The sequence below is a fragment of the Phyllostomus discolor genome, chromosome 4 (assembly GCF_004126475.2).
Source record: "Phyllostomus discolor isolate MPI-MPIP mPhyDis1 chromosome 4, mPhyDis1.pri.v3, whole genome shotgun sequence".
NCBI classification, from domain to species: domain Eukaryota; kingdom Metazoa; phylum Chordata; class Mammalia; order Chiroptera; family Phyllostomidae; genus Phyllostomus; species Phyllostomus discolor.
Genome location: NC_040906.2, coordinates 104452112 through 104468467, shown reverse-complemented (window position 1 = coordinate 104468467; position 16356 = coordinate 104452112). Strand labels below are relative to the sequence as shown.

The following is a 16356-nucleotide window of genomic DNA, read 5'->3' as shown; positions in this document are numbered from 1 at the left end:
TCATGCAGTGGTACCATATTGCAACTCAACCAAGACTGATCAGTGCTAGAACTGATCTACCCCGTTCAAGGAGCCCCACTGTTCATGTCATTCAACAGAGTCTGACAGCCGAAGGCACCATTTGGTGGCTGGTGGGACTCAGTGATTTGACTGATGGCCTGTGAACCAAAAGGTTGCAGGTTTGATTCCCAGTCAGGGCACATGCTTGGGTTGTGCAAGAGGCAACCAATGATCTATGTCTCTCTCCCTCTCTTCCAATAAAGGAAAAAAAAGTGTGTGTGTATGGAACCATTTGTGGATGGGATCAAAATGACAGGGCTACAAACTATTCCTCCCTTTTGACATGCAGTTGCTGTCCCCTACTCCACTGGGCCAATTGAAAACACATTCAAAGACCAGGTCAGAAATTTTTGGAACTTTGGCTCATGGGCCTAAGCCATCTGAAAACACTGAGAACATCTTGTTGGAGCAACCATGTAGCTGAACTGGTTGACAAAGTTCAGCTGCCCCACCAAGGCCCCAGACACATGAGGGAAGCTCTATGGGAACACCCCAGCTATCAGCTGCAGAATGAGGATCAACTTCTTGCTGGCACACGTAGCACATTTGCCTAGCAGAGCCCAGCTCTGACTCCTGGTACACGAAACTTTTAAGATACAATAAAACATTTATGTTGTGAGGCAGTTTGTTAGAAACGATCACTGGGGTTAAGAAACATAGTTCCCTTACTGAACCCACTCTACAGACTACTTGGCAGTGTTATATGTGACACAAGAAACTTGCAAACAACCAACCTACCCCCAAAATCATTTTGAAAATATTTTTTAAATTCTTTTATTACTATTTTTTAAACAAACGGCCCCAGGGATAGGGGACCAGGGGAGCTGGGAGGAGGGCAAGTGAGGCCCCAGCCCCACAACCCCTCCCCACCCACCCGTTTCCCCCTTATATATTTATAATCTATATACAAGGCCCAGGGGGTAGGGGGCAAGGGGAATTCCCTCAGTGGGGTGAGGGCAGCCTAGGCTCCTTGTCCCCTCGGGACCCAGGCTCTTCTGCGCGTTGGGAAGACCCTTCTCGGGAAGGTGGGCCTGTCCGCTCCCAAGGCTTCGGTATCCAGCGTAGGGCATCAGGTGGGGAGGCCTGGGGGGTAGGTACATGTAGAAAAGCAAGCAGGCTACATTCATACTGGGAGGTCAGGAATGAGAGAACAGAACTTGGTGACTCTAGAATTCAAATTTGGATATAAGGGAGTTTCTCCCTTACCTGCTGGTAAAGGTCAATGTGCTGGGTGCGGAAGACTCCGCTATAGGTGGAGGGTGGAGCTTTCAGACGGGAACTGAGGCCAGAGAAAGACCTAACAGAAGAAGAACGTTTAAGGAGAGCTGAAAACCTGCCCCCTCATCCCCAAAGAAAGAAAGGCCTTGGGGCTGGGCAGTTAAAGTCCTCAGTCCCTTCTCTTGCCTTCCAGCTGGAGAAGTACGTGATGACCCGGGTCCTCCAAGGTTGCTGCTCAGTTTTCGATAATCCTGGAACGGCTTTAGTTCTACTGGGTGCAACTGAAGGGAAAAAACTCATGAACCTCCTGCCTCTCAAGTCATTCATCTTGAGATAATGAACCCCTACCCCTAACTTTTGGAGTTGACTAGCACAGTTCCTGTACCTTACCTCTGCTCGCCCCAAGCTAGTGGGGAAGGGCCTGGTAGATGAAGGCAGCACCCGAGGAGCAGGTGGGGGCCGCACAGCCAAACTGGGGGGCTGCAGAGCAGGGCCCACAGGTAACAGAGAAAGAGGGGGTGGGGCAGGAGGCGGTGCTGGTGGCAGGGAGCCGAAGTTCACCACAGGCAGCTGGGAGTCTACCACAGGCAGAAGCATCTGTAACAAGAAATGTGGGTCTGTGTTGAGGGTAGGAAGAAACGTCAGAAAACCAGAGACAGAGTCAAATCTAAAAAGCCAGAGGATGGACAGAGAAAGAGACTGAAGTGAAAGAGGAAGGATAAAAAGCACCTGCTGGGCAGGGGCCCCAGAGGGGAGGAAGCCACTTTGGCCACCAGGTTGCAGAGGTGAATAAAAATCTGAAGGGGATGGCAGATCCTGGCGCACCTGTTGGGGAATGGGAAGAATTTATGTCAACTCCCCCAAAAGCATTCTCCTCCACCCCTAGTTCCCTAAGCCTCTTACCTGAAGCAAGGGTTGGTCAGACAGAGGACTGGGGCAGAAGGCTGGAGAGTAAAGGAAGGAAGGTGGAGGGTAGAGAACTCCAGCTGGCAACTTCCCCAGCTCTGTTGCCTGCAGTGCTGAGAAATCCAGGAACTGGCCCTTGACAGCTACCCCAGAGAGCAGTGCTGAAGGGGGTGCTGGGCCCGGAGGGAGATACAGGGGCTGTGACCTGGAAAGAAATTGGGGCAAGGTGGAGGAAAGTCATGAAGGAATCAGTGTCATTTATTCCTTTAGCCTGAGCACTGCCGTAAGTCCACTATTAGACTTTGGTACCTAGAAATGTCTTCCCCTCCCCTCTCCCGCGAAACATGGCTCCATTTCCTTTTGACATTCGCAGGCATCTTAGTCTTACCTGTAAGGGTGCACTGAGGGTGTCCCAGGGCGGAAGCCTCCACTGTTGGCATGTAACTGAGAGTCTATGGCTCCCCCTGAGACCTACAGAAGAGCAAAGCTGGACTAGCTCCAGTTTTTCTGGTCAATAAAAAGCTCACCCACCCCATCACCTATAATAATAGCAAGAAAAAAGATGAAATGGAAAAAAAAGGGTTTTAAAACTATATAAACTGGAAAAACTTTACTGTATTTTAAGGGACAGCAAGCAGAAAAGGATCATGAGACAGGAAGTGGGACCTACCTGAGAACTGGGAGGCCCAGGGCTGCCATAGAAGATCTCAGGGTACAAGCGCTGGCTTGAGGAGCTGAGCTCTGGGCCACAGTGCCCAGAACCTAGGTTCTTGGATTGTGGTTGTAGCTCAGTGGAGGCAGAAGCACTAGGGAGCAGCTCCCAGTCTCGGGATATGGGAATGGCCTTGGAAGGAGAAGACTTGTCAAGAGAGCTCTCTGGATGCCCAAGCTACTCCCAGCCATCTTCTCCAGAAATGAGACCTTTCTACCAAACTTTCACTCTCCCACGTACCTCAGTGACTGATGCCGTTAGCTCCTTCTCTGCTTTTAAACTGTCTCCTACCACTAGGTGCAAGTCTGAGTCCTGTGATCACGAGGTAGGGGAACATTGTCCCATGATTCAGATGTGTCCTCCGTGTACCATCTCCAGTCCTTCCCTTCCCTCCACCCAACCCAATATGCCCAGACAGAGCCCATGCAAACCTTATCACTGGTGCCAAACTGGACTGGGGGGCTGGGTCGACGGGATGGCCGAAGGGAGCCAGGCTGTGGACCTCGGTCTGCAGTGCGTTGCAATCGTTCTGTGCCAATGGGACCAGGTGACAGAGGCTGCTCCCGGGGCAGCTCCTGGGTTGGGGAACACAGTAAAGTAGAGATAGGGGAAAGAAACAGAAGCCCAAATAAAGGGATACCCAGAATGCACAGAAAGAGAAAACAAAGGAAAGGCTACAACCGGAGTCCCAGAAACATTCTTTTTACCTTTCTGTCTCCATTAGAGGGAGCAAGTGGCCGTCTCCTAGGAGGTTCAGTGGATTCAGAGCCAGGTGGACCATCACCAGGAACAGCATTCAGGGGTGAGGGACCTCCAGGTCGCTTGGGGGGCCCCTCTGCTGCCCCTTTGAGTCCTCCATCTGGGGAACTTCTCTGGCTGCAGGGACCTGATGATACCTGAGAATCCCCGCTGAGGTCTACCCCACTGTCAGACTGACTCATCTGAGAGGAACAGAAAGGAGTTAGTTAAGTGGGATAGAAAGCACTCTAATACTTGAATGTACACAAATGGACAAACTAAAGAAAAGAGACAACTATGTAAGGGAACAACCCCAGACCCAATCCAGAACAAGCTGGGAAGTATGGCCAGTGCTTGATATAATCCCAGTTCGGACACTCCCTCCTATCCTCATTCACCTCTGTGCCAGCCACATCCTCAAAAGGACTCAGGGGTTCCATCCAGGGCTCCATGGGGCCAGGCCGGAAACTCTTTCGACTAGTGGCTGGGAAGAGCACCGACAGAGCAAAGGACGTGAGGACAGTTATGAGGCCCTTCTAGCTCTCAACGGTCTTCTTCTGCTCAGCCTTACTCACCAGCAGGTACACGATTCCAGATGTGAGGAGCCAGGGCCTCCGTTCCTGCATCTCTGGACTCTCCCTGAGGGCCTGGGCCCTTGGATTTTGGGCCCAAGAACCCAGAGCTATGAGAAGGTGGCAAAGATTCCTAAAGGTGAGAAAGGCCAGAGGCTAAACATGAATGAGCTGGGCACTGGGGAATGTTAAGAAATGGGACAGAGCAAGGTGTTTGGCAAAGAGGAACTTGCAAGCATGCAGTTACCAACACTGAGAATTTGGGGCAAGAACAATAATATGAATAGGAGAGGAGAGTGAAGAAAATGAGAAGCTTCGAAAGAGCAGTGAAGCACAATTTGAACCCCCATTCCTCACCTCCTGCAGCAGTTCCGATTTTCTGGGAGGCCGCTCCCGCCGCTTGGGGGGGAAGGGATTAACCCCTGCAGAATCCTGGGGAGTCTCACCCACCCCCCTCACCATCGGCCCTGGCTCCTCAAAGTGGAGGTCTGAGGAAAAGGGGAAATCTGTCAGCATCAGCCTTGCTCTATCACGGACTCGAGCATTTCTTCCTTACCCAACACCCCAATCCCTCCAACCATAGACACCTCGCAAGATCTCCAAGCCAGACACTTTTCCCCCTTCAACACCTGACCTCTAAAGACAGTCTCACACTCAGCCCCTCCAGCTTACCTAAACTGACACCAACACTGTTGTTAGCTCTCTGAGAGTCATAGCAAGATGGGGGCCGAGAAGAGGGGCCTTGGGGAGCACCAGGCTTGGGCCTTGGGTGCCCCCCTGGTGCAGCTGCACTCCCCTGGCGGCTGCTGAGCTGGGCCAGAGCCTGTTGAATGCCAGCAGGGTTGCTGTGGATCACTTGGTCCAGACGGAAGACAGCAGAACTGCTGGGGGGAGGGGGAGGCAGCGGAAGCCCTGGGGCTCGCTCCTCTGGAGGGCGGCTAAAGAGAACAGATCATCAACGCCAGTATTCCCAAAATTGTTACTTTCCCTACAAAAATCTTTCAATTTCTGCTCTTCCTTGTATAAATCCAAGTATTTCTTAAGAAATTCTGTGTGTGGGGGGGTATCGAGTGGAGAGCAGGGACTAGGTGGGTGTCCCTATCAACTGCTTGTTGGCCCCTTCACTCAATCATGGATACCCCAGTGCTTTTATAATCCTCAGGTCTCCCAACTCCACCACACCCAGACTTAGTTTAACTCGAGTGTTTCCTCTCCTCCCCCAATTTCCTAAGAACAAACTTAGCTTGTCTCTACCCACCTTCGATTCTTGGGAGAGGGCCAGCTCCTCTTGTCCCCTCGCCCTGGGCCGGTCCTCCCTCCAGGACCCCCACCACCTCCTCCACCGCTGCCAGCTTTGCTGCTGGGGCCTGGGCGACGGTTCTGCCTTTCCATGCCTGGACGCTGACTTGAGAAGCTCCGCTTACTTAGATCCTTTGCTCTCTGACTGAGGTCTCCACAAGACATGGTTGAAATGCCTGGTCCAGCTCCACTGCCCCCACCCCCAGGAGTTCCCACAACTTTGGGAGTCAGCAGTACTGGTGGGGGAGCCTCCTTGTCCCCTCTTCGTTCACCAGCAAAGTCGCTACTTTCAGATGCAGTCTCCCATTCCTCATTGGCCTGGTCTGAGTTCTGATTTGATAGATCAGGAGACTTAGCAGCTGCCTGGCGCGGCAGTGGGGGCACTGCTACTGTTGTAAGGATCCCCTCTGGTCCAGGGGTAGAGGCTGGAAGGACTGGGGAAGAGAGCTTGTTCTCTGCCCCTCGGGCAGCACTCTCCCGTTCCTGTTTCAGCCTCCGAAAACGAGGTGGTTTGTCCTGCTGCTGAGCCCTCCCATGTCGCCTCCTTCGGGGCCGCTCCCCATCTTCCACACCCATGCCCAGGTTACTGCCTGCACTGTTGCCTCTGTGGGCCACAGGGGACAGAGGCCCTGGGATTAGCTTCTCTTTCAGAGGTTCCTTACTTGGCAAAGGACCTGCTGGAGGCTTCTTGGGGGCCAGAGACTTGGCTGGAGGGTTCCAGCCTGGGCAAACCGGTGGAGGGGGCCGTCCTCCCCCTCGGCCACGGCGTGAAGGTACTCCTCTGGGAGTAAAGACTCGCCCACCGCGGGCAGTAGAAAAACGAGCTGGGGCTGGTGAAGGAGGAGCTCCTGATGGAGGGGGAGCAAGAGGGACCTGGGTGAGTATTCCTTCCTTAAGTGAAGGGACCTCCTTATCTGAAGGGGCCAGGTCACTCTCATGGGTCTCACTGCCTGTTTCTGAGCCCCTCTGCCGGCGGCGCTTGGGGATTTCTTCATACTCAGAACCCTCACTTCGAGTCTCGCTGGCAGTGCGACCTCGGGGAGCAGGGGCATGGTTTGGTCCTTCTGCCCCACCTGCACGTCCATCATCTCCACGGAACTCGCGGTAACTACGGAACTCTCGGCTTCGGGTTCCCCGCCCTCGTCCCCCATAGGTTCCCCGAAAGCCTCTCCCTCTGGCAAAATACTCGCCTCGGCCCCGACCCCGGCAAGAGGTAGGACCCACTCTTTCATAGGAATAGTCCCTCCGAAGCCTTGGGGCAGGGGAAAGACTCCCACTTGGTGGAGTCTCCTTGGGGCCTCCGCCCCCAATCTTCCCTTTTGCTGTCTTGAGTGGATCTGACTTTGGGACCTTAAGGGTTTCATCCCCCTGTTCAAGGGGCTTGGGAGGCAGCTCTTCAACTTTTGTAGGTGGTGGGGGTTTCTTTATAGGCCCAGCCCGGCGGGGAGGGGCCCCTGGCTCCTCTGGAGGGATTCCACGACGGCTGCTGCCTGGGCGAGGGCCCCAGCGGGTCTCAGTGCGGCTCTCTCTGCGGGGAGGTGGGGGACCTTGGCCTCCAACTCCACGGGTAGGCTTTCGGGCGAGTTCTGGCCCCGTTAGCTGTGGAGTGTCCTCGTTGGGCATTTCCTTCTTGGGCGGTGAAGCTTGTATCTTGGCTGCCTCATCACTGCCTGGGGGCCAGGGGAGTGGACGGGGCCCTGGGGGAGTTGGCTCCTCCAGAGCGAAGCGAGAGAGTGGGGGCCCAGGGGCTCCATTCTCAGGGAAGCCGGGGTAACTGGCCAGATAGGGTGGTGGGGGAGGTACTGGAGGAGTCTCGCTCCTGAAGAGGGAGACAGAAAAGAACAGAAATAAGTATCTCAGTACGAAGAAAACTGGAACTAGGTGGGGAAACAGAACACTTTATTATGACCTAGACACTCCTTTTGTGTTCGTCCCCATGACCTCACCAATTAATCAATCTAGTCCCTTTTCTCCTAGCCTAGGTCCTTTCATTAGGAACTCACTCATTTCTCTCCCACTGCTCACTCACCTTATCCCCTTGTCATCCTCATCAGCAGCCTGTCGCAGTGGTGAAGTAAGTGGCCGAGGATCAGTTGATGGGGTGGTGAAGACATCTACCCAGGCCAACTTTGGATCCACTGGTGGGGTGCCCCGATCCCTTAAGTGGGGGGCTGCATGGCACTCGAATGGCTCAGAGCTCGAGCCTCCACTGTCTGAGCGCTCCCGAGGAACTAGGCCTGAGGAAACAACAGCCCTTTCTCATGTGACAAGCTCTCCAATCCAAAAAAAGATCTCCCTAGTCTAATCCTCCCAGTCAGTCAAGTCCACAATATCAGCTCCTCTACTACTTATTTTCAGTAAGTCTGGGCCTGGCCCACTCTCCCAAAACAAGGTCATTCACTCAGCTTCCCTGTAAATTAATCAATCCCCCCAAGTAAATTCTGGCCAAAAAGCGATTAGTTTCCTTCTTGCCCAAGTCCATCCTTGTTATAAAGAGCTACCTCAGTAGTGTTAATAAGCACATGCCCCGCCCCCTTATCAATGGCCCTATATCTCACAAGATATGAGTACCCACATCCCAGGACTGGAGGTCCCTTACCAGAGGGATGGACACCAGGAGGGTAGAAGTCCAGAGGGGGCCGGCCCTGGAGGAGCCGGGGGTCCACATAAGGAGGAATCATCATCCAACGGGGATCAAAGTTCATTGGGGGCATGGGTGGGGGCCGGCCCAGAGCACCTGGGTATAGGGCCTTGGGGGGTGGTGCCTGTGGAGCTGGCACAGCCCCCATGGTTACAGGCTGTGGAGGTGATGGGGGCACTGGTGCAGGTGGGGTGGAGCCCTGTTGATGCTGCTGCCACTGCTGTTGCTGCTTTAAGAGCTGCTCCTGTGGAAAGATGAGACAGGCATCAAGGTTCACCACCCCTCTACAGAAAAAGGAAATGGCGTAAAAACAAGTCAATACACAAATGTGACATGTACCTGCACCAGATGGAGACAGAACTGGTAGAAAGACTCAGAAGAGAACAAATGGATAGTGCAAACAATGGAGCTAGGGAGACAAGCAGTCCATAAAAGAAGTAATTTGATCTCACCTGCTGCCGTTGGAAACGAGGTGGCAACAACTTTTGATATTTTGGGTAGCCCAAGCCCTGGCTGGAGGCCTGCCGGGTGGAACCAGCCCCATCACCCTTGGGTTCCACCTTTGGGGCTGGGGGTATGGCAGGAGAAGGAACCTCTTCTGGTGGTTCAGGACCCTCTTTTGAGGGCAGCTGGGGTTCCACTGCATGGAAAATGACAACACTCAGAGCAGCCTAGCCCACCAGACATTCCATGAATACCTTCACAATTTCAGTTCTCATCTCTAGTTCCCTCTCTAAGCTAAGTCTTTCCCACTTAGAACACATGAAACACTTCCTGGCCTCATAAGAGCCAATGGTGGTGGAATTAACTTTCCATGAAACCAACAAAATAACACTTTTGAGTCTTATTCCACACAAGGACATGGGAAGTGCTTTCAGGTCACACTACATATTAAGAAATTCAGGTAGCAAAACCTCCTCCTCCTCCTCACACTGACAGTCCAACAAGTCCAAAACAACTGCCTTCCATTTCACTTCCTCCTATCCTTCCTACACACACAGCCTTCACCCAAGCAGAGAAGAAATTTGCTACTTGGTAGCACCTATTCCTGGCTCCATACCTGGGCTGGTTTCGAAGCTGCCACTGCTGGTGTTACTAGTACTGCCACCACCACTCACCAGGACAGGGGACGGAACCACACCTGGAGTGGGGGTGGACTGGGCAGGAGGAGCCTGTGCTGACTCTTCTGGTTCTTTTTCTGGTATTGGGGCTGGTGCTGGTGAAGGAGCTAGAGGTGCGGGGAGTTCTTTGGGTATAGCAGGTGGTGGCACTGGGGCAGGAAGGGCAGCAGGGGGGGCAGCAGGCTCTGCTTTGAGCCGCTTGTCAGGTGCCCCAAATTTCTCATCAAGACGCTTGAGCTTCTCTGCACAGGCTGCCCGACGCTCCTCCTGCATGCGGCGCTCTTCTTCTTCTCGTCGTCGCCGGGCCCGCTCCACAGCCAGGGAGATCTCAGATGAAGACTGCTTTCGCCGCTGCCGCCATGCCTCATCCTCATCTTCAGGTGCTGGGGGCTTGCAGGGCGGGCCTGCACGATCCTGTCAATGGGTAGACCCAGCGGGGCCAGAGATGTGAGTCATTATGTTTCTTATCTCTTTCATAGAATGATCAACTGTCTCTACCTGTGGGTGCAAGGATCAGGACTTGGGTTGATGGCCTCTCTGAATAGGGACAAACTCATTATCCTAGTCTTTTCATTTCTTTTCTCCTTCCAGAGATCCAACATCCAGGCCACTTTGTTCTTACTCTCTAGCATATTAATTTCATCCAGACTCCCCTAACAATAAGGATGTTCCAAACCTTGTCTGATTCTCCCAAGCTCTAACTTCCTGCAGCCCATTTTTTACCCTCCCTCTAGCTTCCTCTATTGCTGTTCCTTCAATCACACAGGTGTCCCTATTAGCCACAACTGAACCCCCTCAACCCCTCATTGTAGATACTCACTGGGTGGTCCCCAGGAGGCCCCCAGTTCCCAGCGGGGCCTCTGTGAGGTGGAAGTGGGGGAGGCTTTGGGGCAGGAGGCCCCGACTCTGTCTCTGGAGGCCGAGAGGTCTCTGCCCAGGCTGTCTTAGGAGGGGGAGGTTCACTGCTGGCGTAGGTGCCCTTTTTGCCATCTGTTTCAGGGGGCCGTTCCTCACCAGCAGTTGACTGGGACTCCTTGCTGTAAGCAGACCAACAGTGGAATTAAAATCAGCTGTAACCCAGTTCCATAAGAGTATACCACCATGATAGAAACTGAGACCCCCTCCTCTCCCCAGAGGGCCCTAACTCACTGGCCCTCAGTTCCCTCCTCTTCAGAGTCCCGCCCGTCTTCCTCATCACTGAACTTGAGCTTTTCAGTGTAGTCGACCTCCTCATGGGCCCCTGAGGGGAAACATAAAAGGTAGTAACCAATCATTCTGCTTTCAAATCTCCGGTACCTTTTAGGATACAAGAAGTAATCTGGAATCATGCCATGAAATGCACTACCAATGCCAACCCCATCCTCTGAAGTCTGGAACCACTGGAGTCTTGCCATTCTCAGTCCTCTCATTCATTACCAGGAATTGACTTTCCTCCATGTATCTGCATTTCTCCCCTACAACACCCCATTTTTTTCCTCACCAGGCTTTACCTTTTAAGACCAAAATGCTTCATCCTTAATACTCACTTACCTGCCCAACCATCATCATTCTCCTGATCCAACTGATCAAACTCTTTCAGATTATCCTCTTTAAGAATGGAAGGCCGACCCACAGGCTCTATAAGGCGCATTGGTGGCCCTGAGCCCCGGGGGCCTACCACACGGGGAAAACGGCTGTGTATAAAAAAGCAAATGTGAGAGACGGTAAAAGATGGTGTGGAGTATAACCACATACAACACTGAGCCTCCTGGCTAGAATACTATTCCTCCACCAGTAGGATTCCCCCATCCCCAAGCATAAAACCAGACCTGGCATTACTCACCCGGGCCCATCAGGAGTAGGGTATCGGTAAGGTCCCTGGGGTCCATAGGGTGGAGGGAATGGTAGATATGGGGGATACATCTGCGAAAAGGCCCAATAGCAGCTGCTCAGAAGGGTGGCCAAAGAGCCTGCCAGCTCCCTAAACCTATTGTTCTCCCTGCTCTTTATGTCCTAGGTCCCTGCTTTCCAGCTATTCCTTCCAAAGACAAAGTTCTAATTTCTAACTCTCTAGCTTCCAGTGCAACCACTCCAAAATAAGATATCCAGACTCACGAAGGGCGGCATCATTCCTCGGTAGGGAGGGAACTGGGGTGGGCCAGAAGGCTGCAGTCCCCCCCGGGGATCGTGGCCATGATGATGTTTGGAGTCTGGGCCCTCCAGTTCATCAGGGCCACGCCCACCTCCGTCCCTCCAAGTTGTAGAATCTGTTTTGGAAAAGGCACAGAGTAAACAGCTGACAATAATGGGGAGCATTTAGCTCTGAGACAGAATAAGGTAATGTCCCAGCCAGTAGGTAACCCCTCACCCACCCACCAACAGCCTCCCTCCCAAATGGTCGCCTCTCACTTTGGGGGCGGAGGCTTGGTCCGGGCCCAGACGACTGTTCGGCAGACTCCCTTTCCTTGGCAGCCTTGTCCTGGTCGCCAGCCGCCTGCAGGGTCGGAAATTCCTCTCGAGAGAATCGCGACAGTAGGCTTGATGCCTTTCCACCTGTTGGGGTTGGGGAACAGAACAGGAAACAGAAGTACATATACTAAGGATGCACCATGAAAAGAGAAGGTTCTGACAGGTACCAGATCATCAGGTTCCTGCCTTCAAGCCCACTCCCTTCTCATTAAGTGCTCATTCCCCAAGAAATGCAGTTCTGGCACACCTTTCTCACCCTCATATAAAACTGAGACAAACTTGCTCAAGTGCCCCATGAAAGTAAATACGGAACCCAAAATTTAGCCAGAGGACTGATGTTTCACGAAAGGCACAGTGCAAGGCTCCTGCCTACCACTGTGCCCAGAGTGACCTCTCCAAATAGCCCTGCTCTTACCATCTCCATGTGCTCCATGGGTGGCGCTGGTTTGTGCCCAGGACTTTACCCCGCTTGGAACCGAAGGAGTGTTCTGGGGAAGCAGATACAATAAATGGTGATATAGGTGGGGAGCTACAAGCCATCCTTCTCCCCATCTCTTCAATAACGTCCAGTTTTTCAGATACCTCGGGGGCTGCTGGGGGTCGTTTCGGCTGGTTCGAGGCAGGCGTCTGTGAAACCGGCAGTGGCTGCGATTCCGGCGGCTGAGCAGTTGAGGCATCGGAACTGAGGGGATAGAAAAATGGGAAGGTTATCCAGAGCCTGAAATGCCTCCCCTACTTCTCCACTGGAGGAAGACAGGAACTGAACTCAGGACTATTTGCTTCTAGTTACAAATGTTAGGACAAGATACCATAGCCCTGGCTAGTACAGCTCAGTGGATTGAGCACGGGCTGCAAACCAAAGGATCGCCAGTTCAATTCCCAGTCAGGGCACATGCCTGGGTTGCAGGCTAGGTCCCCAGTAGGGGTAGCACAAGAGGCAACCACAGACTGACGTCTCTCCCTCTTTCTCCTTCCCTTCCCCTCTCCTAAAAATAATTAATTAAAAAAAAAAAATACCATAACCACGTCACCGTGCATAAGCTGTCATATTTCTTCATGCTGCTCCTGTCTGACAAAAACCTAAAGGTGCCATTCCTTAGTCATCTAACAGGAATCTGGAATAGGCAGGAAAGGGGCTTCCCTCTTTGACTTTGGCTATGTGGCTGGGCTAGACCAAGCCCAATTTATCCTGAAGTTCAAAGTAAAAATACTTATCACTCTAGGTCCCCCAAGCCTCTTGCTACCTCTTGGGGTCGGACTGCTCCTGTTTGCTTGCCCATCCTGTTCCGTCTTTTGGCACTAGTGAGACGTTGGGGTCATTGCCTTTGTTCTCAGCTTTCAGGCTTGGAAGGTTGGCTGGGGGTGGCATACGCCGGGCAATAGCAACTTTCCCAAGACTCTGCAGGCCATGGCGAGGGGCAACTGGAGAAAAGGTAGAGAGAGGGTAAAAAATGCCTCACATGGGAAATCCTCAGTGTCTTTCTGCCCAACTTCTCTTAGAAACATCCCTTCCTCTGGCCTTATCAATCTCCAAAATCCTACTGGGAAGGCTGAAAAACATCATATCCAAGGCTTCTATGCGAGATGGTTGGTCTTGAGCCTGCAGGGAGCAAGCTGGCCCCAGACTTGTCCAAGTCCACATTTCTTTACCTCCAATTCTTATGTCCAAAGACAGGGAACCATAGACACACCTTTGTAGGAGAGTAATTGGTGTTCACCCGAAGCCCAATGTCCCCTACAGGACCCAAGATAAAGTTGGGGAGCCTCTAGTGTTACTTTTTTCTTTTTTTGGTAAACTGTATTGTAGCTATTTCCCTTCAAAGAACTCTAAAACATAGGCCCCATTCACACTCAGCATCCAATAATTAGGAGCATCTTTGCAGGACCCTCACCAGCGGGTTTCTGGATCTCTAAGGATTTGCCCTTATACGTATCAAACAGGTTGAGCGAGGAATACTTCTTTCCATCCTTCGCCTTGGCAGTCGGCCCCGAGCGATCGGACATTGCGCTGGAAGCTCATTGAGTATGTTGGGTCCTGCAGGCACCTCCCCCAAAACGTGCCGGAGCCTGTGGGCCAAACACCAAGTGTTTCAGTTTCTGCTCTTTACAGACTCCAACAGAAGCTTGACAATCCCTTTCATTCTCATTAGGAGCCCAGATATATGGCCCTCTGGTATCTTTTCCTCAAGCCTATTCCAAACTCCCCAGTCCCTTTAAGCAACCATGATCTATCTACTCAGCTCCCGCAGAGCCCAAACACCTCTTGGCAAGAAAATCCTGGCAAGGATTAAAAAAGTCTAGCATCCTAATATAAATACTATAAATATTCTCTTCTCTGTACCAATCGATAAAGGGTAGTAACCTCTTCATTATCCCCACAACTAATCATCTCTTCAAAATCACTTCAGAGACCCACAATAAAACAGGGCAAGTCCAAGCCCTGGAGAAACTGGAAAGATGCATACAGCTCTATCATGCAAGGAACAGAGTTTTGGATTCCTGACTTATTAGACACTATCTGTGCCCCAGGTTCCATTCCCAGCACCTCACTCCAATCTGGAGGAGGTCTGCAGGAAGGTATGCCGGGAGTTTAAGGATTTTTATGAGCTTGCTCAGCCAGACTAGGGGTTAGTGTCAGATAATTCCTCATGGGACTGGGGTTCTGCATACTCCCAAGGTACAGAACCCCAAGTATTTGGAACACCCCATCTTTTCCTATTCTTGTCCCAATCCCAGCTCTTGGGGAAAAATATCTTGTCTGCAGGTGCCAAGCTGGCAAGTTCTGGCTTACGCTATGCAGATATGAGGAAAACAAAGCATTATTGGAGCCACTTCAAGAGTACCCTGTAACCATGAGGCCAAGGTCAAAGCCAACTTCATTTTCTTACCCTCAGTAAGAAATTCCAACAGCAGTCATTTCTTCTCCTAATACCCCCTGCTCCCCAAGTAGGCCAAACTCTGCAAGGTCTGTCGTTTTGGGAGTGACCAGGCATTCATTTATAAGGGGGTATAGTGTAAAGGAAAGAGATGGAAGATGGTGGTGGGAAATTCAGACAGCATCAGGATGAAAACTAAAATTGGAGAATACTTTAAGAGGGGTTAGATGAGAGGATGGGGTTTACTTTTTATTTAAGGCGGACAATCTTTGAAAATACATATATAAAAGAAAAGGGGATAGAAAAGTCGGGAAAAGACTAATAAAAGACTGAAGACAAAAGTAGGTGAGATATAGCATACGTAAGCAGAAATTAGGAAAAGGATGCAGGGCAAAGTTAAAGGGATAGTGTCAAGAGATCTAGAAAAGGGGAGTTGGGATAGCAAAAGAGATAAGGACTAGGAAAAATGAAACGAGAGGGAAGATGGAGGAACGTAGACAGCAAATATGCGCTATAAAAGCAAGGTTCCAGAGTGGGAGTGACTCGACGAAAAAAGGGGCGTTAAGAAGGGGGCCCTTGAGCTAGGTGATGGGAGTGGGAAGGAGACTTTCTGAGAGGACCGTCGGGCGCGGCCCACCCCTGAGCGGTGGCGGCGGCCCACGGAGAGGGGTGAGATGTCAGCAGCACAGCGGAGGGTGGGGAGTAACCGGTCCAGGACATAGGGTCGTCCCATTAGATCATGAAGGTGGGTGAGTAGGGGCAGGCTACGGACTCTGCGAGAGGAACTGAAGGTGCTCCTCCAATGTAGGTGGTATCGGAGGGGGAGGGGCAAGGCAGGCCCCGGCGGTAGGAGGACAAAATGGCGGCGGCTAATGGCAGCTTGTCCTCCTCTCCCGCCTCCCCCCCTTCCCGGCGCGCCACCGCCGCCGCCGCTGCTGCTGCCGCTACCACCGCTCCCCAGCTGGAAAAGGGCGTAAGCCCTCGGCTCATCCAGACTCACCTGGCCGGGTGTGCGGGGGTCCGGGACCCGGCCCAGGGGCTCCCCGGGGTGGGATGGCGGTGGGGCGGGGGCGGATGGCGGCAGATGGCGCCGGGTTCAGCTGCGCCGGTGTCCCTCGTTCCTCCGCGGCAGGGCTCCGACTAACGGCCCATCCGGGCAACCACCACCCCCGGGAGTACCCACCACCTCCCGCCTCCCTCCGCGTCTAGACACGCCTCATTATTTGCATATAGGGCGGAGCGCTCTCCTATCCCACTTTACTTCCAGGGCTGTTCTTATTTAAAAAAAAAAAAAAAGCAAATATGCATAAAAAGGAGGGACTTACAGGTTCTAGGACGCTGATTGGCTGAAGGGGCGGGCCTCTTGCGTCGGCCGTTGAGACGTGTAGATGGGGAGGGAATGTGGCGCCAGTCGGCCGGGCATTTGGGGCGCACTATTTACACTGCGGAGAGAAAGAGGCGGGGCGTGCGTCGTGCGTCCCTGGAAAGATGGGAACGGAGAGGCGTGTGGACGCCGAGAAAGAAAAGAAGCGATGCTGGGCTGGTGGTGCTTTCAGCGGCGGAGTGGAGCGAGAGGACGGGGCGGAAGGGAATTGCTGCCGGGGGCGGAGCATATGTAACCATGGAAGAGTCAACTCAAGCGTCCTTTCGCGATAGGTGAAAGCACCAGAGGGGCGGGGCCTTCCATTTATTAAATCACGTAATGCAAATGTGGTGGATAGACAGACCAATGGAAGGGTCCAGGGGAGTGTATTATTGGCGTCGC

At 52.6% G+C, this 16356-nt stretch overlaps 1 protein-coding gene and 1 non-coding gene across 10 annotated transcripts; both read right to left on the bottom strand.

Annotated features, from left to right (window-relative positions):
* Positions 1-818: 818 nt before the first annotated feature.
* Positions 819-15788, bottom strand: PRRC2A (proline rich coiled-coil 2A). Of its 9 annotated transcripts, none has more exons than XM_036023800.1 (32): positions 15592-15786; positions 13608-13782; positions 12960-13137; positions 12298-12397; positions 12131-12203; positions 11656-11799; positions 11362-11513; positions 11090-11169; positions 10798-10940; positions 10417-10507; positions 10088-10304; positions 9207-9681; positions 8599-8786; positions 8486-8506; positions 8105-8390; positions 7535-7742; positions 5465-7324; positions 4879-5144; positions 4564-4694; positions 4210-4339; positions 4033-4118; positions 3604-3837; positions 3328-3471; positions 3137-3208; positions 2855-3028; positions 2573-2655; positions 2182-2389; positions 2008-2103; positions 1669-1875; positions 1465-1559; positions 1267-1357; positions 833-1197 (listed from the first exon to the last, which is right to left on the bottom strand). In XM_036023800.1, exons 2-32 carry the CDS (start codon positions 13717-13719, stop codon positions 1003-1005), a joined length of 6540 nt encoding a protein of 2179 aa, XP_035879693.1. In that variant the 5' UTR covers positions 13720-13782; positions 15592-15786; the 3' UTR covers positions 833-1002. The 9 variants fall into 9 exon arrangements, 8 of the variants coding, with proteins under 8 accessions (XP_028365064.1, XP_035879693.1, XP_035879694.1 ...); XM_036023801.1 differs by having other exon boundaries at positions 833-1188; XM_036023803.1 differs by having other exon boundaries at positions 833-1143; positions 15592-15785.
* Positions 13291-13419, bottom strand: LOC114495858. Its single transcript, XR_003684522.1, has one exon. It is a non-coding gene; the product is annotated as a small nucleolar RNA SNORA38 (small nucleolar RNA).
* Positions 15789-16356: the final 568 nt, after the last annotated feature.

Bases quoted from the DNA above. Each gene is read 5' to 3' on its own strand.
- PRRC2A (XM_036023800.1), bottom strand. From the start codon at position 13,719: ATGTCCGATCGCTCGGGGCCGACTGCCAAGGCGAAGGATGGAAAGAAG. The intron at 11,800-12,130 runs GTAAGAGCAGGG...CAACCCCAACAG, and splicing joins CCATGGAGCACATGGAGATG to GTGGAAAGGCATCAAGCCTA. The intron at 7,743-8,104 runs GTAAGGGACCTC...TTGTTTCCTCAG, and splicing joins TCCTGGTGTCCATCCCTCTG to GCCTAGTTCCTCGGGAGCGC.